Raw genomic sequence first — 26,041 nt, 5'->3', positions numbered from 1 at the left:
CAGTGATGCGTTGGTTGTGTGTGTGTTGCCATTTTTCCCGGTAGCTCATAAGATTGATTTTGCCATTATGAAATATTGGCATGTGTTTGAGGGTCCTTAAAGGAGCGACCCAAGTTTGCATAGTGTAGGAGGGAAAATCTGGGTGAACTTCTATCTAATCTTAGATTTTAGATGTCAGGTGAAATGGGACATTTTAAATGTGGTAAATGTATCTACTGTCAGTATGCTATTGAAACCACTAGAGTGAAGATTCCTTATTCATCTAGGTTTTTTCAGTTGAAATTCAGAACTGATTGTCATTCTTCTGGGGTAGTTTATTGTATAATTTGCCCATGTGGGCTTTATTACATTGGTCAGGCCACCGAAAGGTTAAAACACGTATAGGGGAGCACGCTAGCAATATTAAAACTGGTAAGCGGGAGGCTCCTTTGACAGCCCATTGGAAGAATTTCAATCTTTCAATTAGTGATTTAAATTTCTTAGTTTTGTTACAAGTGGAGACTCGTGGTAAATTGAATCCCAATAGATTGATTTATAAGGAACAGAGGTTTATATATTTATGGAGTACCACTCAACCGGGGTGATTGAACAAGGAAATTGAATGGGACTAATTGATTTCACGTGTACCCAATTCCTACAACTTGGCTGGCAATAAATACCACAGGTTGCATTGCGTGTGCACGCAGTGCGTGGTGAAATGCATTATGGACTGGGTTCCTGTGCGGGTTGAACAGTTGCAAAGAAAGCAGTTTGAGAAACTTGTTTTTTGAAGATGTTAAATTCTGTTATCATGATTGGTTTAATTTATGTTGTCTTAGAGTGTAAGGGGAGTGATGGTGTTAAGGGTGTAATGAGATTGTATGAATATGTTTTCACAACGTATCCTTTTGAAAAAGCTTAAAGTGAAACTTGGCCAGAGTCAAGGAAACTCGAAAGGCATATCAAGTTGATTTTTGAACAATGGTGGAGCTTTGAGATTTTTAGGAGTGACAGATGCTGGACTGGACGGTGTAGACTGTATTCCTGGAATATTTGATTCAGACTACTACTGCTTATCATTTCTATAGCCCTACTAGATGTTCGAAGTGCTGTACACTGGACATGAAGAGAGAGTCCCTGCTCAACAGAGCTTGCAATCTAATTAGGACAGACAAACAGGACAAACAAGAGATAAGGGAATATTATGGAGAAGATGATAAAATAAGGCCAACGTAGCTAAAAGGGATTGAATTTTAGGTTTATCTATTCCGTACTGAAGTGTATGGACCAGCCACCTCCTAATAGGTGGAATAAATAAACCAAGGCTACGTTTAGAGTGAGAAATATGATCGTTTATTAACTCACCAATTGCAGATTACAAACTGTGATTTCTCACGAGAGTACAGATAAGCTTATACAGAAGTACTGGCTGAATCTGCTACTCTGGCTCTAACTTCCTAGTACAATCACTTCTATACAGGTAATTTCAATTGCATATAGTAATATTGTGGTTACAGGTAATTGACTACATGTTAATTAATTGGTTACATATGATAGGTTCATGGTAATTACTTAGTTGCAGATGATTGGTTATATTATAATAAAGAGGCCTTCACTTCCAGAGGAACTACTTTGTTCCCTCTTTCTCCCGAACATCTGTTGACAGTTGCTGTCATATTTCTAAACCCTGTGGTCTACCACTTTGCACCTGCACCCTCCTTCATATGGCTTGTGACATTGTGTCTCAACAGATCATGAGATGTTGAATCAGACCTTGGTTCAACTGAAAGTCACTTAGAAATGGGCCTGTCAGTTTTACTGTCATTTCAGAGCCTGAACCAAAGTATGATTTCAGGCCTGCAAAATACCCCATAATAGACATCTCCCCCCTTTGAAGGCCTTTATAGAAAGGGCTTCAAGAATATCTGATTAGCATCAGGCCAGGTCATGCATCTGGGCCTTGTGTGCACACCTCAGAATTATGGAAAAGTGTACCCTGACCGAAGGCTGTCTTAGGTTGGGACAGTTAGCCCTACTTACCCGTCATGGCCAAGCGATCTTCATGAGTACTAGAGAGGTGGATAGATTCGGAGGAGAATGTACAAAAATTGTCCCGCATAGGAATGGAGAGGTGCAAGAAACAAAATAGTACCACAAAAAGATGGTGAGTTCATTTGACTGAAATATGACAATGCCTCTAAGAAATGAAGGTAAATTACACAGGAGATTCTATATCAACAGCAGGGGTGTTGACATCAGCAGAAATGGGGCGCAGCTGGGTATAAATGGTATTGGCATCATCAGTAGGCTTTAATGGCATACCCTACAGGATCTCTCTTAGTCAAAGCAGTTTCAATCAAGCGTTGTACTAATCCTCTAACGCATGGTATGATGCAACACCCTACAAGCACAAGCATAGCTACCACAATGATCAGAGTAGTAATACCAGAAATTATAAAATTTTTCCATTTTCCAAAAACATTATCCATCCATCCAGTCCAAGATATATCAACATCAGAATTTTCAGCAAGTTCTTCTGCTAAAGTAGTAAGTCCCTGTCAAGCTTTTGTAATAGTGCCATCAGGGGCAGTGTTGTTGGGAATGTAGGTGTAGCAATGGCCACCTAACATAGTACACACGCCCCCTTTTTCAGCCAACATGATATCGAGACCCATCCGGTTCTCCCATGCCATGCGGCTGGTAGCATCCAATTCTTCAGCAATGCCTCGAACAGCATCTCTAGTGTAATTAATGAAGCACTGTTGATTGTAGTATATGTAGTTTATCCAATCAACATTTTTGTTAATGGTTACCCACCAAAGTATGGATTCAAAACCAGTAGCAATCTGATTGTGGGCCTTGAATTCATCTGGCACCCCCCTTAGCACACCAATGGAATCAAGATAAATCCTATCATGAAACGAACCCTTAACTTCCCTATGAGACCTAGAATGAGAAGTGGTGTTAGTATGATGAGTAGCAATAGTGATAGGGGATTATAAGTTGTACAAGGTCACGTTGCCCTTGCCAGTTGGGAGGTAAGGTAGGGTACAATGTTTTGGTGCCACAGTACCCACCATACATCAGCACGGGGAGTAGAAAATTTTGAAAAGTCAAGAAAAGGAAGAATCTTAGTGATTCTAGAAGAACATGAAGACAGGTTTCCAACAAAATAAGGGTCTGTGACATTAGATTTCAACAAACAAAAGGAGAAACTTTGTGCTGTCGAAGGAACTCTGAAAGGTAGAGGTCTGGTGAAGACCTTGTCCTGAGGCACTGGAGGAAAGAGTAAATGAAGAGACAAACAAAAGGGATCTTAGCCTAGATTTGAAGACAGAGACGCTGAAGGGCAATGCAACTGTGATAGGTTATATTTAGGATGGCACATATCAGTGATTTGGAACCTTTTTGGACCAATTATTGATATTTGAACGGGTGAAACTTTTGCTTCAGATAAGTACTATTCTTTTTTCATTGATCATCTAGGTCCCTATAGACAATTATTCCACACTGCACAGTTTATAATTTGACTACAACACAGCTTCTGCTTTACTGAGAGTATATAATGTACTTTTATAATGTATTTTGATATTTTTAGTTGGTTTTTATAACACTTTTACCCCTATATTCTTTATTATTTTTTATGATGATGTGTGTGCAATATTTATAGATTATGATTTAAAATTTTTGATGTTGTTATATGCATTCAAAAATTTACCTGCAACTAATTGTAGGTGCCCGATTATAGAATTGCCCCCCAAAGAGGATTTTATAAAGTCATTTTTGCGGACATGTTGGCTCATAAAATAGCATGTGATATAAAAGTACATATGATACCATGCTGGCATGTACTTCGCAGTAGACAGTAAGGGGGCAAATTCTGGGCGGAGAATGAGGGGAAGTTAGCAAATATGCATGTAGATTATAAAATTTTTTACACATATACTTGAGTAATCTAGGTGTGGACATTTATACCTGCTCAAGAGCAGGCATAAATGTCCATGCCTGCAAGGTAGGTATAATTTCTGCCGTTTAAATTAGGATTTTATAAAGACACATAGGCGTTTATATGTCTTTATTGTAAGCCTCAAAAGGAACTCTGGCTCCCAGTTAGTGTACTTCTATTCAAAATCAAATCATTTGATTTTCCAGCATCAAAAAGCCCTCAGCAGTTTTAAAAATTGCACCAGATGCAATAGGACTTTATCCATCACAGTTACCCTTAACTGGTGTCTATAGCACCTGGAGCCCAACCTTGATCCCTCTCATCATAAATTTTCATAAATGTCCAAGAGAGGTCTTCATGTTTGAGAGAAGTCCGATCCATCAACCTTGGTGTTGGACGCATTGGTCTTCGTGGGTTCTGGAGCCACATCGGACACTGGGGATGCTTCAGCATTGAGATTGCACCATTCACACGTAACATTGAGCATTAAGAGTCCATCAGGACAGATCATCATCCAAGTTGCCGAAGAAGAAGAAGGATTCATCCTTGACTTCAGCATCAACATCGCCAGAGCATAACATCAATAGTACTGAGGCGCCAAGATCACCAGTGTCCTCAAAGTACCCCTCACATGAGGACCATGCATCCTCTTCCATATTAGAGGGGGTGCAACAGCTACCAAAGTCCGAGACCTGTCTTCTGATACTCACCAGGTGACTGAAGAGGACATAGCCACTCCTACTGCTTTCACTGTACTTTTGCTGATGGCACCCTTTGAGGAGCAACTTATGGAGAGATTCAGTAAGTAGATGGAGCTCTTCTTTGCTCAGCACAAAGCTATGGCTTTGCAGAGAGAGATCCGTCCAATTCTTGAGTTTCACATGCTGCCTGTAGGGGAGGCATTGACACCCGAAATATCGAAGGGCCTCAGGGTCAATATCTGCCATACTGCTGTTTATCTCTAGGGTGTCGAGTGAGACAGCTTCACGGAGGCATTGTAGAGCCTCAATTCTTTGATGTCCAAGGCCTGAGTCCAATATCTGTAGATCAAAACAGGCAGAGACCCAGAGTATTTTTCAGGGTCTTACTCTGAGCACTCCTGAGACTTTGATTATTAGCCAAATGATTTCTCTGAAAAAGATTTAGCTGGCTTACCATCCAGCCCGTCACCTCTTATATAAGAAGAAAAACTCCACTAGAGAAGTTCTCATTCATTGAAATGGCTGAGAGTATTCTCTTTAGTTCCTTGATGTCCCTTCCTCCCTCCAAGAATGCAGTGACCGTTCAGAGAATCCTGAAGGATATACTGATGAGAGAAGGATTGACTCTATAGAGTCCAGAAGGCTCCTGATTTCAAGATGCAGTGGTTTCCTCACCATTCTATGGATGTCAAATGCATTCTCAAAAGGGCCAGCTTTTCCAAGACTCATTCCTCAGTGTACCCAGGGAGATGAGCTAGGATTCTGAAATCTTTTGGGAGAAAATGTTTTTAGAACACTGTGCTCACTTCACACATAACTTCATATCAGCGGCTCTTAGGCATGCACCTGTGAAATATTGTGTGCAGGATTGTGTGTACACATTGTCTCTTGGGAAAAGGACAAGCAGCTCTACTAGTGAAAAAAGAGAAGTAGTGGGCAAAATGCGTGGTCTGAGCAACCTGTGATATTTTAGGTATCAACTAACTTTGGAAAGCAAAATAGTGTAAACCATCACTCTAAAGATCAGTTTATTTGCTCAAAGGTCTAGTGCAGAGCTGCTGTTGTACAAGGCAAAAAAAAATCGAAGCCTCAACTACCCCAGGGAAAGCATCTAGGCATTATTACAGAAACCTCAATGGGGTTACTATCACTGGCTTCAGCTAGACTATAAAAACAGTACTGGAAAATAAATGGGAGAAAAGAATCACTGCTGGGGAAAAAAACAGTCTGGAATCATTTCAGTATTTATATACAGCTTAGACGTAAGTGATTTACAGTTTCATTTTACAGGTGCTGGGTCTGTCCGTAGTGGGATCACAATCTAAATAGTAGATTGTACTACTGTTAAATATAACCAATAACAGAAGAAAGTACTCTGAAATCAGACTCTCTATAAGTGCCTAATATACTGTTCCCAAAAAAACACATTGAGTGGAAGCATAAACAGTGCACTGTTGGGGTTACCTAGCTGCAAAAAATGAATCGCTGCAAAATCCATTTGAATCCAGACATTCACTTTTCTTCACTGCACAAAACAATCAACCCTGACAAAGGGTCCCCTTGTTTCGCTATGCTGCTTCAGGAGGGGGAACAACCTGCTGGCAACTTAAGTCCAATATGGCGATGAAGCAGAAAAAGAACAATCAGCTTTCAGAGACCATTTTAGGTATTTCATCAAGAGCTTCAGTAATAGGTTTTGGCAACCGAAGACTCACCTGGCTATGGGTTTCAGATCTCAGATATGATGCGCAAGAAAAGCTTGCTGACTTGTGCCATGGAGATAATTTCATTGCAGATAAAGTACAGGAAGCTGCTACCTTTATCAAGCCACACAGTAACACTTCTAACCTGACCCCCTCTTCTAGGAGGCAGCAGAGTAGGAGGGTAAAGAAGATTCTGTTACTCTCAATGACTCAGGTATCCTTTGACCTGCGGCACTTCTATTCTAGATAGGGGTCTTGCTCTTGACCCAGACATAGAGAGCCCAGAAGATCCACCCAGCACTGCAGCCAAATATCAGGGACAAGGTATTGACTGCCTCCATAAGAAAGTAGCAAGTGTCACTGTATGTGTGCCAGACAGCCTACCGGTAAGAGAGAGAGAATACAGTTTTTCACAAACTTCCTGCCCCTTATAACCTCTGATTAGTGGGTTCTGAAAATCCTTTTGTCAGGGACACCTTCTGAATCTACTGGAAAGGCCACCAAATTGCCCATCAGGAGCATCATGGACAAGCTCTCAGCATTAGGAAATACTTACCAAGGAGCTGTCTTCCTTTTTAGATACAAATGCTGTTGAACCCATTCCACCAGGAGAAAGAGGGTAGCACAAGAGACTATCCTAGACATAAGGACCCTGAACAAATGTTTAGTAAGAGAAGAGTGCAGGATGGTTTCCCTGGGCACCCTAATACTCTTTCAGGAGGATTGGCTATGTCTCTGGACTTAAATGATGCCTACCCCCACATAAAGATAAATCCCAGTTTCAGAGGGTATGTCAGATTTGTCAAAGAAAAAAAAATGCTATTACCTGTATCGGGCACTGCCTTTTGGCAGCATGTCAGCTCCTTGAGCACTCACAAAATATACCTTACACTCGTAGCAGTGTATCTACACATATTGGGAGTGCACGTTTTCTTGTTTGGTTGATTGGCCGGTAAAGAAAACATCTTGAGGAGGAGGAGAGCAGCAACGTGGACATCGGTTGATGCAGAAAATCTTTTGGTGCACCCCGAAGGAGTTTGCTGTTGTGGTGTCTGAGAAGTAGTGCTAGTGAGGTGAACTGTTGACTAATCAGCTTTCAGCATATTGGATAGTGTTTATTGACAGAGTGGATTTCAATAAATGACCCCTGATGCAGGCATTTATGCCGAAACACAGCCTGTGTTGGGTCCCTCATTAAAGAACTGCTTTGGTATCCCAACCTGGGAGGCCTTTGGTGCTTTTTTTTTCTGCTGTTTTGCCTTGTGCTGTGTACTTTGGAATCCCTCTCTTCTGCTATTGCTAATATTTGTATGTACATATACACATTCACACACAGTTTATACCTAGTTTTACAAGTTGTTTGGCAGATATGTTTTATTCCTGTTTCTTTAAGCCTAAGTACCCAGAGGTGTTACTGTACTGATTAAAAACCCAAGCAGGGTCACACTGGTAGAAGGATGCTTTAAGCAGAAGCACAGCACCTAGGGAAGAACATGTTGTTAAAAATCATGGTTGTAGTAAAAGTACACTTACTGGATCAAAAAAAAGAGCACCTAGAACTAAGACCAAAAGAAGAATGCATGGCATAAATACAGAGGGTTCACATATAGAAAGATGATGGAATCGAGGCAAAACTGAAATGAATTTCACAGCACTTCACACTTGAAACTGCATGGATGCATATCTGGCCACTTTGTTGTATCTGCCGTCATTTACTATGTTACTAGGTAATAAGCAGGCAAGTTGATGTTTTGTAAAATCAAGTTGAAGCATTGAAATTCAAATTAGGAGAGATCTGGGGAATACATTTAGTTTTAGGGCCAACAAGAACACCATGTATGACTCAGGCAAAGTCAATTTCTATCACAGTTTTTCAATTTATACAGCTGCAATTGGGAGTAGTAATTATACTATTGTTCCTGTCTCCCCACCCACCCTAGCAATTGCCCATTTGAAGCTTGCATGCAGTCCAAGTGTCAGCAGTGTGCCACCAGGCAGTGCACTCCAGAGATGGCTGTGTATTTCTGGAATATTATATTGTAAACATGTTAATATCCTGTTTAGATGAAAAACACTGCATAACAGCAAATTACTATCATTATTATAATCCAAATATATTTATTACAAGTTATAGTAATTAGAAAAACCATTATTTCAGTTTTAGTTCATTCTTGAAGGGACATAAATGTGACATATTTTGAAAGCAAGTTCTGTTTTAGCATTTGTCCATATTATAGATTAGAGGTTGTGTTCATTGTCAGCCCTCATTTTGCTGACAACATACCGAATCATCGAAAGAACAAATATAAACAATGGTAGCATGATCTCAGGGAAGTAAGTTTTATAAACCAACACTATCATAAAAGGTACATAATGTTGTGCATTGAATTAGTTGTTATGACAGATGCATATCACACATCAGTTGCTCATAAATTAGGATATTTTGTAACGAGGATTTTTTTCAACATGAATATATATGTTTCTGCCCTATATTGATGGAAATCTAGAGCAAACCTTGACAAATTTTCTTTGGACTTAAGGTTAGCAGCTGAGACCTTTCACTCCCCCACCCCCTGCTCCTGCGTTGTCTACAGCAAAGTTGAAGAGTGGGGGATGAAGGAGTTTGGGGGTCTGATTAAGGTTGTTTTCCCATTCTGTATATAAGGGGAAAGAAAGTAAATCATGCCCTTAATGCACCTCAGCAGACCACTGAAAGAAATACATAGTGAGCAACAGTCCTCTCCACTCAGTCACTCTTGCTTTTATTCCCCACCCTCTCGTCGCCCAGTTTCTCGCTATCTTCTCCCCCCAACCTATTGTCACCAATCTTGTTATACATTACTCTTCATCCTGTCTTATCCAGTCTCACTCCTAGATCTTTCTCTTCCACATCAGTTTTAGTCTAACCCACCATCTCCCTACTTCTGTAAATCGATCTCCACCCAGGAAGCTAGTCAGCCACCTCCCCAGCCTGTTACGGCCCCACCCCCCCACACACACAGTATAGCCAGCAACATCTCTCCTAGCTAGCCCTCACCCAGAAACACAGCCACCCCTAGTTCCCTACTCTTCACCACCATGTAGCCAGCTACATTCCCCCCTCCCACCTAGCAAGTCACTCACCCCTCCCAGATTTTCCATTAGGCCAGCTTATTGCCTTTATCCTCATTTTGACGTGCTGCCACCACTGTCTGTAGGAGCTTCTTTCTCTCTCTGGCACAGTGTTCTGTGCAAGTTTGAGGCTTGTAGGAATTCTCGCACTGATCTCCCAAGACCAGTGCAGGACTTAATACACCTCATGGCTCAAACTATCAGTGCAGAGAGAGAGAAGATCCTGAACCAGTTGCAGCAACTGTTTGCCTACACTGCTGATTGCTTGTCTTAATGATGTGTTTTGTGGTACATTGTTTGTAATGTGTTATTTTATTATGTATGTCAATTTGTTCCTCGCTTAGAATTTTATGATGATGTAGGTTATAAATAAATTGTATTAGTAGTAGGGCTGCACGTTAATCACGATTAATTCTGCAATTAACATGTCAATCATTAATCGTGATTTAAAAAATTAAGCACAGTTAATTATTAACCACTCTCCCCCCCCCCCCCCCCCCCGCCCTTGTTCCCACCCAATCTGGCATCTCTTGCTTCCCCCTCCCCTCCCGGTTTACCTTGTTAGTTGTCTTGCAGTAAATCTTCACCCTGCTACGGCCGGCAGCATATTGAAATGCTTCCTTGGCATGAACCGGGCCTTTCCTTCTGATCTGTCTCTCCCCCCTTCTGATGCAACTTCCTATTTTCAGAAAGGAGCGCCGGGTCAGAAGGAAAGACCTGGTGCAAGCTGAGGCATCATTTCAGTATGCTGCGTGCCACTGCAGGGCAAAGATTTACTGCAAGATAACTGATGTGGTAAACTGAGATGGGAGGGGATGGACGCCACTGCATTGGAGAGATGGCGGGTGGGCGAGCGAGGGAGAATGCGGGAGGGCAGGGGGAATTGAGGAAAAATGCAGGAGGGGAGGCAGAGACAGAATGGGTGAAGGCATGTGGGGCACAGGGAGAGAGAGAGAATGGGTGAAAGCACGGGGAGAGAGAGAACAGGTGAAGGCACAGAGGGAGAGAAAGAGAGAATGGGTGAAGGCACGGTAGCACAGAGAGAGAGAATGGGTGAAGGCACAGGGGGGGCATGGAGAGAGAGAATGGGTGAAGGCCCCCCCCCAAGCTACAGTACCTGTTCAATGGCTGGTGGGATTGCTGAAGCCCTGCCAGCTGATGAAATCCACTTCCTGAGGCCACCCCCGTCTTCCTAGTACTGCCTCAGGAGCGAAAATGTCAGTGGGGTGCCTCCAGTCACCAACGCTTGCACTCCCAAAGCATGCTTAGTTTGTGTATGAACTGAGCATTGGTGACTGGAGGCACCCCACTGACTTCCTTGCTGCAGAGGCAGCACGAGGAGGAATGGGGACACTTTGGCAGTAGATTTCTTCGACTGGCTTTGGCATCCCCACCAGCAAAGGTATGATATCTAATGTGGGGGAAGGGAGAGGAAGAGGAAATGTGCCCGACCGCCCCCCCCCCCCCCCAACCGCATGATTAAAAATTTTAATCATGCAGTTGGTTGCAGTTATAAAGCTTGATCGAGATGCAGCCCTAATTATTAGAAATCCCAGGTTCCAGGGAAAAGTTTCTAGGGACCATGGTGCCCTGGCCTCTGGGATTTGTTGACCCCTGGCTTAGAGGTTGGCCAAATCTTAGCAGAGGAGTACTTCAATGGACATTCATGGACTAGGAAATAAATGGCATTCTTCAAAGACTTGAAAGTACTATAAATTCTGGACTATTAGTCTTGTCTATGAAATATGATTGCATTCCAGTTGTTCACATGGTGTGATTTCACATATCCAGCTTTACTGTCCAGATGATTCTGTAACAGGTTTTATTGCATTCTCCTATTCCAGCAAACTTAATCAGAAGCTTTAAGATGACGGTCTATAATCAGTAGTTTCTCTTGCTGTGTTGTAGATCTTGGTAATTTGAGCTTTTTATTCTAGAGTTCTCGGCTTGTAGAGTTGTGGAGGGTAATTCTGTAGCAGGATATTTAGGATAAGAGCAAGTGCCTATTTCAACCTCTAATATAAAGAAAAGTAGGTGCATATCTTTCTTTATGGAATACTAGCGCAAACTGCAGGGAATGTGCTTACATTTAAGGCACTATCACACCAGACTTAAATATGTCAATATGTATACTTTGGAAGAAAGGCAGGAGAGGGGAGATAAGATAAGAGACATTTAAATACCTAAGCAGCAAGTTTATTTCAATTGCAAGGAAGCTCTGGAACAAGGAAGAGGCATTAGGGTGAAGGTGAAAAGAAAGACTCTCTGAAGTAACCTGAGGAAATACTTAAGGAAAGGGTGGTAAATTTGTGGAACGGCCTCCCGGTGGATGTGGTGGAGATGAAAACAGTATCTGAATTCAAGAGAGTTTGGGACAAGTGCATAGGATCTTTAAGGGAGTGATAGGGAGAGTAGATAGCATGGATGGGCAGACTGGATAGGCCATATGGTCTTTATCTACCTACATTTTTCTGTGTTTCTATAGCTAGCATGAATGACCATGCCTAGATTTGCAGGCTCTGCCAATGCATAGGTCTACTAGTAAAGTATGAGCCATTAATACATGATGCATACTTTTCTACTAGTTGGTATTCCGTAGAGGTAATTTAAGTTACTACTTAAATACGTGACTAAAATACCATCATTCCTGCTGCCTAAAACTAAATAGCTTCTTGTAGAATTACTCCCTAAAGGGTAGATTCATATGGGAAGAATTACCTTTTGTAAGTCTATTTTCAGGCGCCAATTTTATAAAGACAAACAGTCACTTTTCTTTATGAAATACTAGGGTAAGTGGCAGAAATTGAAGGAGTGAACATTTACACCTGCCCTGTAAGTGTGGTGCATCCTATCATGGCACATGCACACCAGTATGAATTTCATGGGGCCAAAAATAACTTTATAAAATTGCCCTCCTAGGTTCCTGTTTTCCAAGCTGATAACGCTTAACGTGGGAGATAACACAGAAACATTACCTCAATAGGTGTATCTAATTATGTTATTTGCAATGCACTTAGTATGCATCAAAAGGATCTCTGCATTAGCTGAATGGGAAAGTGTTGAGAATGCTCTAATAGTTAATGTAGAAGTTTTTTAAATTACCACATGTTAATTTTGTCAACTGTTGCAAAATAACTACAAAATCTTACCACAAGTTAGTAAATAGCTGCTTATGAATGCTGCTAACATACTAACAATTTGAAGCCAGATCTTCAGTCTTTCTGCCTCGGGCCAGTAAAAAATACAGGCAGGTTTAATTTGTCTGCTCTAGTGAGGTTACCTTTATATTAACATTAACAAAGAGATTTTTCTCTTCATTTTATTTTAAATCTTTAGAATTGTTACATTTATAGACTGCTTTCCTTAAACAAAATTTCACTGAAAATGATTTACAAGAAAGAGTTTATATGTGTATATATTTTATATATGTATTAGGAAAAAAGGCCTGTTTCTGAAACCAATGAAACGGGCGCTAGCAAGGTTTTCCTCAGAGTGTGTATATTTGAGAGAGTGTGTGTGACTGACTTTGTGAGAGAGAGAGAGTGAATGTGCGAGTGTGTGTTTGAGACTGGGTGCGAATGTGTCTGTGAGAGACAGTGTGTGTGTGTGTGTGAGAATGTGTGTGCGCCATGGGCCCCCCCCTTCCCTTCCTCCCTCCGAGTTCTAGGGTCATCCCCTCGCTCTGAGTTCCAGGGTCGTCGTCCCCTCCCTCCCTCTCTCTGAGTTCCAGGGTCGTCGTCCCCTCCCTCCCTCTCTCTGAGTTCCAGGGTCATCCCCCCCCCCTCCCTCCCTCTCTCTGAGTTCCAGGGTCGTCCCCCCCCCTTCCTCCTTCTCTCTGAGTTCCAGGGTCGTCCTCCCTCCCTCTCTCTGAGTTCCAGGGTCATCGTCCCTCCCTCCTTCTGAGTTTCATGGTCCTCCCCCCCCTCGGAATGCGACATCACACGCATGAGGGTGTCGTTCTCTCTCCCTTCCAGTTCCAGGCCCCCTACCTCCAAATTTTAAAAGTCATCTTCACTTACGAAGTCGGGTTTACGGCTGCCGGCAGCAGCGAGAAAAGGTGTGCAGGCTCGGTCCTCCTCTCTCTTAGCTCTGGTCCCGCCCTCATTTCCTGTTTCCGCAAGGGCAGGACCAGAGCTGAGAGAGAGAGAGAAGGGTCGAGCCTGCACTCCTGTTACCACTGCTGCTGTCGGTCGCCGTAAACCCGACTTCGTAAGTGAAGTTGACTTTTAAAATTTGGAGGTAGGGGGTCTGGAACTGGAAGGGAGGGACGACGTCACGTTCCGCTGCCTGGCAACTCTGCAGCGTTCCCTTCCAGTGATTGGTCTTTACGAACATGGAAGTACGTGACGTCATTTCATGAGATGGATACATCAGGAGCACGAATGCTTCAAGGCTTCACTTTCTCAGCTTCAGAACGTTGGATGTGCTTTTTATTATATATATATATATATATACACACACACACACACACACATATACATATACATACACACACGCCGCAGATCACATATAACTGATGTTAGGGTTTAAGATATTTGACCGCATTATAAGTGAATTTGTGTTATTTGGGGTCTAATAAGTACAGTGCACTCCATTTAAGTGCACGTCAGATAAGCACATGCTCTGTTTAACTTCATGTAGTACTTCGGTCCCGTTTTTGGCACCATCAGTTTCTATGGGGACAAACGTTGGTTTAGCACACCACTGATAAGTGCAAGATTCGCTTATATGCATGGTTTAAGACCGCTCCTCTGCAGGAAAGACTCCGCATAAGCGCACACGGAATATGGAAACCGATTGGCACATATGACAAAGGGGCGATAAGTTTGAAATCTCATTAGTTAACTGCCACAGGTAGAATAAGCAAAAGAAAGTTGTTAGAGTGTATACTGGAGTCATCGTCATCGCGCAACTGAAAGACTTTAACACTGGCTGAACGAATAGAAAACAAACAAAGTCAAGCATCTGTTGCTAAAGAATACGGTTTCAGTCCCAGTCAAATTTCATGTATCTTGAAGCAGAAAGATCAGCTTCTGGAAGACTGGCAAAACAATACAAATCCACACAGGAAACGTAAATGGGCGGGAAAAGCTGAGGATGTAGAAGATGCTCTTCTTCGGTGGTTTTCTCAAGTTAGGAACAGACAGTTTCCTGTCAGTGGTCCACTGCTTATGGAGAAAGCTAATCAGCTAGCTGAAAGTCTTGGACTAGCTGAATTAAAAGCCACTATTGGATGGTTGGAAAGATGGAGAGGAACAACATAAAATTCTAGAAACAGCATGGTGAAAAACAAGACGCTAATGACTTTGGTGCTGAAAATTGGGTTGTTTCAGTTCTTCCTACCATCTTGAACGAGTTTGCACCTTGTAACATTTTCAATGCTGACGAAAACGGTCTCTACTGGCGAGCAATTCCTGATGGAACACTTGCATTCAAACAAGCCGAAACTACAGGAAGTAAAACATCGAAGGACCGAATGACGATCCTCCTTTGCTGCAATATGAGTGGAAGTGAGAAATTGGAACCACTCATCATTGGAAAGAGCAAACAGCCCCGTTGCTTCAAGAATGTTAAGCGACTTCCTGTGTCATACGAGGTTAACGCAAATTCATGGATGACTGGGGAAATTTGGAAGCAGTGGCTAAAGAAGTTAGATACTAGAATGCGGGCACAAAAGTGTCAGATTTTGTTGCTTTGTGATAATTATGCTGCACACAGTGATGATGTCAGGTTGTCTAACGTCAAGGTGGTCTTCCTGCCACCAAACACTACCTCTCTGATCCAACCTATGGATCAGGGCATAATAGTCAATTTCAAACAACATTATCTGGCTCTTGTGCTACGTTGTCTGATGAGTGTTATGGATGACCAGACTGGCAAGGATAAACGTGCTGTTGAACTAGCTCGTAATCTATCACTGTTGGATTCCCTACATATGCAGAAAGAAGCCTGGAATCATGTTACACAGGCAACCATTGTGAACTGCTACAAGCGGGCAAGCTTTGTTAAGGATGTGGAGAGGGATGAAACAGATGCAGCTGTTGCAAACACGTCAGATGAACAGGCTATTGACATCCCAGTCGGTGTTACTGAAGAGAAGTTCCATCACTATGTAGCTGTTGATTACGATCTACAAACAGCTGACGACAGCACTGGTGTTGAGATATGCGCCTACACGCAGGCAACGACTGATGATGAAACAGATGATGAAATGAGCAGCGAGGCACATGCTGATGAAATTCAACAACCTCCTGTCACTTTTGCAAGAGCGCTGGAGAGTCTCAACACTGCGGGCCTATCTGGAGGCCACTGGATGTCAGTGCTATGACAGTTTTTACTGTCTGGCAGATGTAGTCTATGGAACTCACAGACACAATAGTGTACAGAGGACTATGACTGATAACTTCAAGTAAGCCTAACGACAGTTAACGGAGACTGTATACTGTACGTATAATAAACAGTACTGTACATATGTTTATCAGATGTCAAGCTTCTTTGGGTCACAATGGTTAAGTGCATGCTCCGGTTAACTGCATATATTTCTTTGGTCCCAGACCCTTGCACTTAAGCGAATTGCACTGTAATAGCAAAAAGAAATAACGAGGTCCATCCCTTGACTGCATTGTAAGCGATCCCGTGTTATATTTATTTATTTATTTATTTAGCACATTTATACCCCACTTTTTCCCCACAGTTTTGCAGGCACAAAGTGGCTTACAATGTACTGATGAGGCTAACACCAGACCAGTTGTTATATAGGGTCCACAGTGTGTGTATGTATGTGTGTGTGTGTATATATACAGTGGTGGAAATAAGTATTTGATCCCTTGCTGATTTTGTAAGTTTGCCCACTGACAAAGACATGAGCAGCCCATAATTGAAGGGTAGGTTATTGGTAACAGTGAGAGATAGCACATCACAAATTAAATCCGGAAAATCACATTGTGGAAAGTATATGAATTTATTTGCATTCTGCAGAGGGAAATAAGTATTTAATCCCTCTGGCAAACAAGACCTAATACTTGGTGGCAAAACCCTTGTTGGCAAGCACAGCGGTCAGACGTCTTCTGTAGTTGATGATGAGGTTTGCACACATGTCAGGAGGAATTTTGGTCCACTCCTCTTTGCAGATCATCTCTAAATCATTAAGAGTTCTGGGCTGTCGCTTGGCAACTCGCAGCTTCAGCTCCCTCCATAAGTTTTCAATGGGATTAAGGTCTGGTGACTGGCTAGGCCACTCCATGACCCTAATGTGCTTCTTCCTGAGCCACTCCTTTGTTGCCTTGGCTGTATGTTTTGGGTCATTGTCGTGCTGGAAGACCCAGCCACGACCCATTTTTAAGGCCCTGGCGGAGGGAAGGAGGTTGTCACTCAGAATTGTACGGTACATGGCCCCATCCATTCTCCCATTGATGCGGTGAAGTAGTCCTGTGCCCTTAGCAGAGAAACACCCCCAAAACATAACATTTCCACCTCCATGCTTGACAGTGGGGACGGTGTTCTTTGGGTCATAGGCAGCATTTCTCTTCCTCCAAACACGGCGAGTTGAGTTCATGCCAAAGAGCTCAATTTTTGTCTCATCTGACCACAGCACCTTCTCCCAATCACTCTCGGCATCATCCAGGTGTTCACTGGCAAACTTCAGACGGGCCGTCACATGTGCCTTCCGGAGCAGGGGGACCTTGCGGGCACTGCAGGATTGCAATCCGTTATGTCGTAATGTGTTACCAATGGTTTTCGTGGTGACAGTGGTCCCAGCTGCCTTGAGATCATTGACAAGTTCCCCCCTTGTAGTTGTAGGCTGATTTCTAACCTTCCTCATGATCAAGGATACCCCACGAGGTGAGATTTTGCGTGGAGCCCCAGATCTTTGTCGATTGACAGTCATTTTGTACTTCTTCCATTTTCTTACTATGGCACCAACAGTTGTCTCCTTCTCGCCCAGCGTCTTACTGATGGTTTTGTAGCCCATTCCAGCCTTGTGCAGGTGTATGATCTTGTCCCTGACATCCTTAGACAGCTCCTTGCTCTTGGCCATTTTGTAGAGGTTAGAGTCTGACTGATTCACTGAGTCTGTGGACAGGTGTCTTTCATACAGGTGACCATTGCCGACAGCTGTCTGTCATGCAGGTAACGAGTTGATTTGGAGCATCTACCTGGTCTGTAGGGGCCAGATCTCTTACTGGTTGGTGGGGGATCAAATACTTATTTCCCTCTGCAGAATGCAAATAAATTCATATACTTTCCACAATGTGATTTTCCGGATTTAATTTGTGATGTGCTATCTCTCACTGTTACCAATAACCTACCCTTCAATTATGGGCTGCTCATGTCTTTGTCAGTGGGCAAACTTACAAAATCAGCAAGGGATCAAATACTTATTTCCCCCACTGTATATACATATACATATATATATATATATATATATATATATATATATATATATATATATATATATATATATATATATATATATATAGTAAATCATTTTGGGTAAAATTTTCTTTAAGGAAAGCATCTATAAAGGTAATAATTCTAAAGATACAAGCATACATGCTAGTATTTTTACAGGTATAATGTTTGTGTAAATGTTGGCACCTAGTTTATCCCATTATTGACTGTTATATTATGATGTATTATATTGTATGGTATATATATATGTATGTGTGTGTGTATATATATATATATATATATACACACACACACACAGTGTGTTTTTCTAGCAAAAAAGATGCTGGTACTCAAATGCTAGGCCACCCTTCAAGAGTGGTGTGATTACTGAGGGACCCACCCCATAATAGCCAGGCCCCCTGCAACCAGTCACAGAATCTATGATGAGAGAGAATTGGTGTGTAGACCCTGAGGTCTATCATTAAAACTTGGGTTCCATGGGTCAATTTTAGCAGACAATGAAAAAGGTGCCAGTACTCAGTACCCCCAAGTACCTCCTCAAAAAAAGCCCTGCTTAACTTCCGTAGTGCATATGTGCAAGGACGGGCATATACAGGTGGACAATGGACAGGGCGGTGTGTGTCTGGGTTGCATTAGTCTCCACGTTCTAGAAAGGGAAGAAAAAGAAAGAGATTGTATAACGTAATAAGCAAGCTGGTAGGTTGTCTTTTGTGGGTTTTATTTTTTTTTGCTTCATTGACTCTTGTGTTTCTCTTGTAGCTGGATTCCTGGTCTGTGATTTTGAATGGCTCAGTGGAAGTGACCTATTCTGATGGAAGAACAGAAATCCTATGTATGGGAAATAGCTTTGGTGTCTCTCCTACTATGGAGAAGGAGTACATGAAAGGTGTGATGAGGACCAAAGTAGATGATTGCCAGGTATTATATATGAATAAATGTTGCCACTTGTCACATAGTTTTACAGAACTGGTCACAAATTCATAGAAACACCACAGACATGAGACTTCAAAAATATAGAGGGACAATATTCAGCTGCCACAGAAAGATAAGCAGATGGCTTACCTTTATGCCTAAAATTCAGCGGCTCTAGGCATTTAAGTAAGATAAGGTGAATGAATAAGTTATCCACTGAAATTAGAGCAATGGTTTTACAAAACTCAGTTATCTCGCTAGCATTTAATATCAGCTCAGTTTGCATAATTATGGGCTTCATCCACTAGCACACCTCCTGGCCTGCTGTATCCTAAGCGTATCAAGATGTCTGCCCAAAAGTTATGTATTGGCCACCTCAAAATGTAACAAAAAAAAGATACATACAGTTAATTCCAAAATTGATAGCATAAAGAGCCCTCAGTATATAATTCATTTGGGGAAAAAGTTCTTCAGGGATATACTTATGAAAGAAAAAGTAGTGACACCAGTTGAGAATGTAGAAGATTTTTAACTTCCAGAAATTGTATAAAGCGTAAAAACTCCATGTAGGAAGATGAAACTAAATCTTAAACACTGATATTTATTTTTTTTTTTTTTTTTGCTTTAAAGGTAGATTGTCTTCAATTAACTTTTTGAAATGGTATAAAATTGTTCAAGGGAACAAAAAGATACTGGTTTAGTTTACTGCCAATCTTTCTTATTCCAACATAATCAATGTATTTAAAACTGTTAGATGAACGACTCCATATGTTCATAGTTTGAGCCCCCGCGGACGTAGCCTGCTTCTTGACTTGCTGTAGGCGCAGGAAAGGAGACAGGTTGGAACTCCTGTGTTTAACCCTGAGTATCAGACAAGGGGGGGGGGGGGAGCCCGCCTGGTCTATCAGAACCCAAGACCAGGGGGGGAAATAAGGGAGGGTGTAGAAGGGGAGAAAGGGAAGGCGTTAGGGGGGGAGGGTGGGTGGGGGACGGTCTAAGTGGAGGGGGGAGGATGAGAGGGGAGGGGTAAAATTTTAAAATCCTGGTGACAAGCTGTATTGTGTTGTAATTTATAATTTGTGGATTCACCCTGTGGTATTATGTTGCTGTTTGTTAAGGTTGGTCACTTAATAAAAAGGTGAAACATAAAACTGTTAGATGAACTTGTGGAAATGAAACACCTCAGCTCCTTGGCTGCTTAACCTGCTAGATATTTCTTTCTGAATAGAATCCCTAGATCTTATTCATTAAACTGAACTAATATGACCTGCAAGTCCCAGAGCATCCTGATTTTCTGCCAGCTTTATGTTTACAAAATTAATTCAGCAGAGAACTGCTTTAACATATTTAGCAGCTGACTCTAAAGTGAAAACTGAAAAACGAGAATTTATCCTGTGGTACAAACACAAAGCTAGAGATGCATTTCCATTTTCATATTCTCTCTCTATTTGACTAGACAAAGAGGAAAATATGGAAATGCTCCTAAAGTGAATATCTTCTCTCTAGCTGGTTAATTTTTAAAGAGCTTAAAATGATATAAGGTTATAAATACCTGACAAATACTGGAGACTTGCCTCCTCAACTAATGCATTCTAATGGATATGCACCAAAATAAAAGGTAGAATTATTACAGGGCAGCGGTCTGACAAATATGTCTGAAGTAGGATTGTAGTGGCCATCTGCGGTTTGTTTATCTTCAAGATAATGGTTCTATGATTATTTTCCAGTTTGTATGTATTGCCCAGCAAGATTACTGCCGCATCCTCAACCAAGTTGAGAAGAACATGCAGAAGGTGGAGGAGGAGGGAGAGATAGTGATGGTAAAAGAACACAGAGAGCTTGATCGCACTGGAACAAGAAAAGGCCACATTGTCATCAAGGTAAAAAAATCGAGCAGAGATGTCATGTAGCCGTGGTTATCTACTGGCCTGGAGAAAGAAACCGCGAATGGAGATCATGGGAAAAGAGTGGGAACAAAATTTGTTGGTGCTTAGACATCAACTCCAATAACTGGGAAATAAGGCCCAGTGCTGGACAGACTGCTATGATTATGGCTAGACAGGGCTGGAGTGGATCTTCGACAGCAATTCCAGTGCCGAGCAGATTTCTACAGTGTGCCTTGCAAATGGCAAGGACAGATCAAGGGAGATCAGACAGATCAGCAAGGGAGGAGTGGCCTAGTGGTTAGGGTGGTGGACTTTGGTCCTGAGGAGCTGAGGAACTGAGTTCGATTCCCACTTCAGGCACAGGCAGCTCCTTGTGACTCTGGGCAAGTCACTTAACCCTCCATTGCCCAGGTATAAATAAGTACCTGTATACAATATGTAAGCCGCATTCAGCCTGCCATGAGTGGGAAAGCACGGGGTACAAATGTAACAAAAAATATATCAAGTATGCATATGTTATGTATCGCATATATCATATGCTATGAGTTTATCTTATGGGGCAGACTAGATGGACCTTACAGGTCTTTGTCTACAGTCATCTGCTATGTTAACTAAGCGTTCTTTAGGAAAGCACATTTTCATGGTTAAAAAAAAATGCATTCTAATCATCAAAAAATCTTAATAAAAATTAGTTTAATAAATCAACTCAACTTTTCCAATGAACACCTTTTAAACATTAGATTGAGTCTAGTTTAGGTAGTGACTGTCATAGGGGATTACCTTGTTGGGCATCGCCCTAAGGACTACTGGATATACAAATTGCAGCAAGTATGTTCTGTTGAAGATTGAGATTTGCAAGCCAGTAGTATGGGAATATCTGCCAGCCCATGAGCTTTTAAGAGAGCCGATTCAAAGGCGATGCAGTTCTGTTGCGAGCATAGTTCATTAAGCATGGAGCAATACCAGCCACAACCTGGAGTGATAGAGGATGTGGGAAGGAGAGGGGGAAAGGATCCTGATGGCTGATCCAATTTTTGGTCACAATCCACCCCTGTTAACTGCCAACTATAGAATGGTAGTATTTGCATAAATTATATTTTGCTCTCTTAGGGGTGCGTTCTATAGAGTATATTTAGTAGAAAATCATAACCAGTACAGTAGATTGTGAGAAACCAGAGCAAAAGAATATGCCATTAGCAATGAGTGTTGAACATAATTTTATACTAACTAAAAACAAAGCTGCTAGTTTAGTAGAACGTTAATGTTCAATGTCTTATCCTGTGCCACAAGATTCAAACACATGGAGGAAGAAACTACTAGAGTATGTTTAATGATCAGAGTTTTGTTTGTTATAGGGAACTTCTGAAAGGTTAACAATGCATTTGGTGGAAGAACACTCAGTAGTAGATCCAACATTCATAGAGGATTTCCTGTTGACATACAGGACTTTTCTGTCAAGCCCAATGGCAGTGGGCAAGAAGTTGCTGGAGTGGTTTAATGACCCTAGTCTCAGGGACAAGGTTTGTAATTCTACCTGTGCATGTTAAATAATCATTGTCATTTCCATGGAAAACTGAATGGTTTCAAACTGAATTCTACGCTTCTGATTCCAAAAGAAAAACCCATGTCAGATGCAGCAAATTTCCAGGTCTGATGCTGCCCCCATCCAAACTCTGCCCTGTTTCCTCTGTTGCTTCTCATTCCCTCTCCCAGCCCCATTTAGCCTCACTTCTACCCGTTTCCCTTCCCTGTCTCTCCTGTGCCCTTGCTCTTGCTGTCTTTTACCTCCTTAACCCCCTCCCCCCTTCATCCTTTGTAACCGTGTTATATACTTTTAATACTTTATCTTGTTTGACGTTCTTTTGTTCTCCTTTTCTTTGCCTGCTCCATAAAATGAACTGGAGGAGTGGCCTAGTGGTTAGGGTGGTGGACTTTGGTCCTGGGGAACTGAGGAACTGAGTTCGATTCCCACTTCAGGCACAGGCAGCTCCTTGTGACTCTGGGCAAGTCACTTAACCCTCCATTGCCTGCCGCATTGAGCCTGCCATGAGTGGGAAAGCGCGGGGTACAAACGTAACAAAAAAAAAAACTAGCCCAAAGGCCACACTCTTGAAAGCAGCATCAGGCAGTCATACGCTTGTGAGGAAGGTTGAGCCAGCTTGTGGCCAGAGAGAGCAAATTGTATGCAGCTGCTGGTCTCCACCCTTGGGGCTGGTTTAGGAGAAAAAAATGTTTATTTTAATTAGCAGCTTGGTATCTCTGTAGTTGAGGCTGGATTTTTAGGAATCAGACTGACTTTAGGGATGAGCTGCATCACTGTTGAGCCGAGATAACTTGCTGATTTTTATCCATTTTTTTTCCAGGTTACACGGGTAGTTCTATTGTGGGTGAACAATCATTTCAATGACTTTGAAGGTGATCCTGCTATGACTCACTTTCTAGAGGAGTTTGAAAACAATTTGGAAAGAGAGGTAGTGCTTTATTCTTTTTGGAGAGAGAAGCGACCAGTGTGTAGAATTCATTTGAAATTATTATTATTGCAAATAAAATCATTTGTTGTTTTCCTTCTTTTTTTTTTATTTTTTTATAATCTCTCTCAGAAAATGGGTGGGCATCTGAGGCTGTTGAATATCGCCTGTGCTGCTAAGGCTAAACGCCGATTGATAACGCTAACAAAGCCGTCCCGAGAAGCCCCTCTGCCTTTCACCTTGCTGGGAGGATCAGAGAAGAGCTTTGGTATCTTTATAGACAGTGTGGATCTTGCAAGCAAAGCAACTGAAGCAGGCTTGAAGCGTGGTGATCAGGTACAGCGCCATACTCTGCTCATGGACAAGCCTGATATTTAAATGGTGCACTCAGCATTTACCTCTTCTAAGTATTAACTTGCCTCTTTCATAGCCTTATTGCTTTCTCCCTTAATCTCATACTTTCTTCTTTCGTTGTCCTAGTACTTCTCATTTTTTACATTTATATGTTTTGGGAATACATCTCTAGCTAGAGTGATAGCCATTCCCATTACTTTGTGAAAACTCCTTCCTTGGCCACACTCTGAGATTCATATTGTGTATCTGTATGCAGTCCTCCTACATAGGTTCACAGTGGAGGAGGAATTAAATATATTATAAAGACTTGTAAGAACTAAAGATTGGAATGAGAGAGGCAATGTCCAGATGGTGCTGGAGCCAAGTTTGATTGATCAATATTTCAGCCATCTCGCTGTTGCAAACTCAAGATGTGGCACCACCTGGACAGCTGCAAGAGCCATTACACCAGCCATGGAGATTGTAATGGTTTTGTTTAGCTGTCAATTTATTTACCTAAAAATGATCTTTTGAAATTAACAAAAAACATTTGAGAACCAAAAATATTACTGTGTGCTACAAGTAATATTCTAGAGAAATGGAGTGTCATTTCAGTGAAATAAATGTCATGCAAACCAATGATGACAGTGTCTCTGAAGCCAAGTAGGTTCACCCTGCCATCATGGTGGATCACATAACCAAGGGCCCCTTTTACCAAGCTGCGGCAAAAGAGGGCCTGCGCTGATGTCAGCACTCGTTTTTCACGCTCACCGAGGCCCTCTATAACGTAGGGGGTAAAAGGGAAGTCTTTGTTTCCTGCAGGAAATGGCCATGCAACAAGTAATGCACTTGCCTTGCAGCCATTTTGGGGAGGAGCCCTTACAACCACTGAGGTGGCGGCGATAATGGCTTCCACACTAACCAGGTGGTAACCAGGCAGCAGATATCACAGCATTCTAGGGGTGGGAAGTACAGCCGGGCTGCTGCGGTAGCCCGGCGGTACGTCCTGTTTAGCGAGTGGTAAGCCCGTGTTGGCTTTACCACTGCTTAGTAAAAGGAGGCCCAAATGAGATGCCAAATGTAATGAAATTTCCAGCGTTTTCTGGTTAACTAAAATTTTCCTCTACAGAATGTGTGCAAGACTTCCTGTGCTGTGTTAGCTCCACAGATATTCTGTTTCAGAGGGCTGGGGTGCAGGAATTCAGTGTCCCAGTTAGGCTCATTCCACCAAGCTCTATTTCTTTAGCATTCTTGCTAATTTTGCCCTGGTTTCAGCCAGAGACATCTGTCAGGTTTCTGTCTTAGGGATAATTCTCTGAAGTAGATGCTAACATTTAGGTGCATAAATACTTAGAATACTAGGATCCAATATTCAGCAAACAGCTGAGTTCCTAAATTTATGCTTTTAAGTTATGCTTGTAAATTTAGGCCTGTGATGAAAATCAGTGCTAAGCTCCAAATTTTTTCCCCTAAATCCACTTCTGTTGCCACCTACTTTTATATGCTCCTAAATTTAGGAATGTAGTAAAACTTTGAGTATAAATTTCAGCACACAGCCCTAGTTAAATGTTCAAGGAGACCAGTTTAGGAGTATCTCTCTCCAAGGCCCCGATGCTCAAAACTCTGGTGGTGTTCCGAACAGCGCCGTAAAAATACCACCACAGCACAGAAGAACAACACCCTAATGTGATGCAAATATAGGTGCGCTCATAGCTTTGAACATTAGGGAGTTTAGGGGGAGGCTTGTGCTTGGCTCGTGCGCAGAAGAGTTCTGCAGTAAGTTCGACTCCTGTGCACATGCACCTGGTAAAACGCGAATGTGAAACACACATTGGTGTCTGTTTTCTGCAGCCTAAATAGAAGTGTTTTTATTTTTTAGCTTGGACGCTTATATTTAGACTTGTGTGCCAATGTGTGCTTTTATTTAGGTTTGCTGGTTCTCACAACCCACACTTAAGGGCTTGTACAGGCCTCCTTCTGCTTCCAAACACAATCAAAAATGGTAGATTTTGCAGAAAGAATCATGAGAGAGCCTGTTTTCCAACACCCTAATGCCTGCTCCAGCCAGGCATTATTTTTTTTTATTTTTTTTGCAGCAGTAAGGCAGTTTTGTTTTGGGTGCTCTTTTCTGAGCATTGGGGAGGAATAAAAATGACCTCATTAAAATTAGCTTAACTACACAAGCATGCTACATGCGTTGTTCATCTGCATGCTCCTTTGTTCCCACGCTCCAGGCCTCTGAACATTCTTTGCAGGTAAATGCAGGTGCTAGTGGCCTGTAGCATACGTGTTTACTTTTGAGCATCGGGGCACAAGTTAGGAGCATAAATCCTTTGAATATTGGGCCCCTCGTGTATATGTGTTTGTGTGTGCATATTCATACATAACTAGATATGCACCTAAGTCATTCTGATGTGAAAAGTATTTGCCCACCTCCTGATTTCCCCTGTTATTGCATACAGGTCACACTGGTTTCTGATCTTTAAACAAAATGTAGTATTAGACAAAGGGGCACCTGAATAAACACATAACATAAGTTTTAAATTATTACTTCAAACACCCATATCACACATGTGAAAAGGTAACTGCC

General features: G+C 42.0%; 1 protein-coding gene across 7 annotated transcripts in view; it reads left to right on the top strand.

Annotated features, from left to right (window-relative positions):
• Positions 1–26,041, top strand: part of RAPGEF2 (Rap guanine nucleotide exchange factor 2) — a 638,462-nt gene that overhangs the window by 525,246 nt on the left and 87,175 nt on the right. For all 7 annotated transcript variants that reach the window (XM_030191594.1, XM_030191592.1, XM_030191595.1 and 4 more), the window contains 5 exons: positions 18,612–18,770; positions 20,492–20,644; positions 22,006–22,170; positions 23,014–23,121; positions 23,251–23,454. In XM_030191594.1, coding sequence (XP_030047454.1) covers positions 18,612–18,770; positions 20,492–20,644; positions 22,006–22,170; positions 23,014–23,121; positions 23,251–23,454 — 789 coding nt within the window. The remainder of the gene's footprint in view (positions 1–18,611; positions 18,771–20,491; positions 20,645–22,005; positions 22,171–23,013; positions 23,122–23,250; positions 23,455–26,041) is intronic.

Source organism: Microcaecilia unicolor, chromosome 2, assembly GCF_901765095.1.
Source record: "Microcaecilia unicolor chromosome 2, aMicUni1.1, whole genome shotgun sequence".
Lineage (NCBI taxonomy): Eukaryota > Metazoa > Chordata > Amphibia > Gymnophiona > Siphonopidae > Microcaecilia > Microcaecilia unicolor.
Note: the sequence above shows the minus strand (reverse complement) of the source record. Positions and strands in the feature narration are given on the sequence as shown.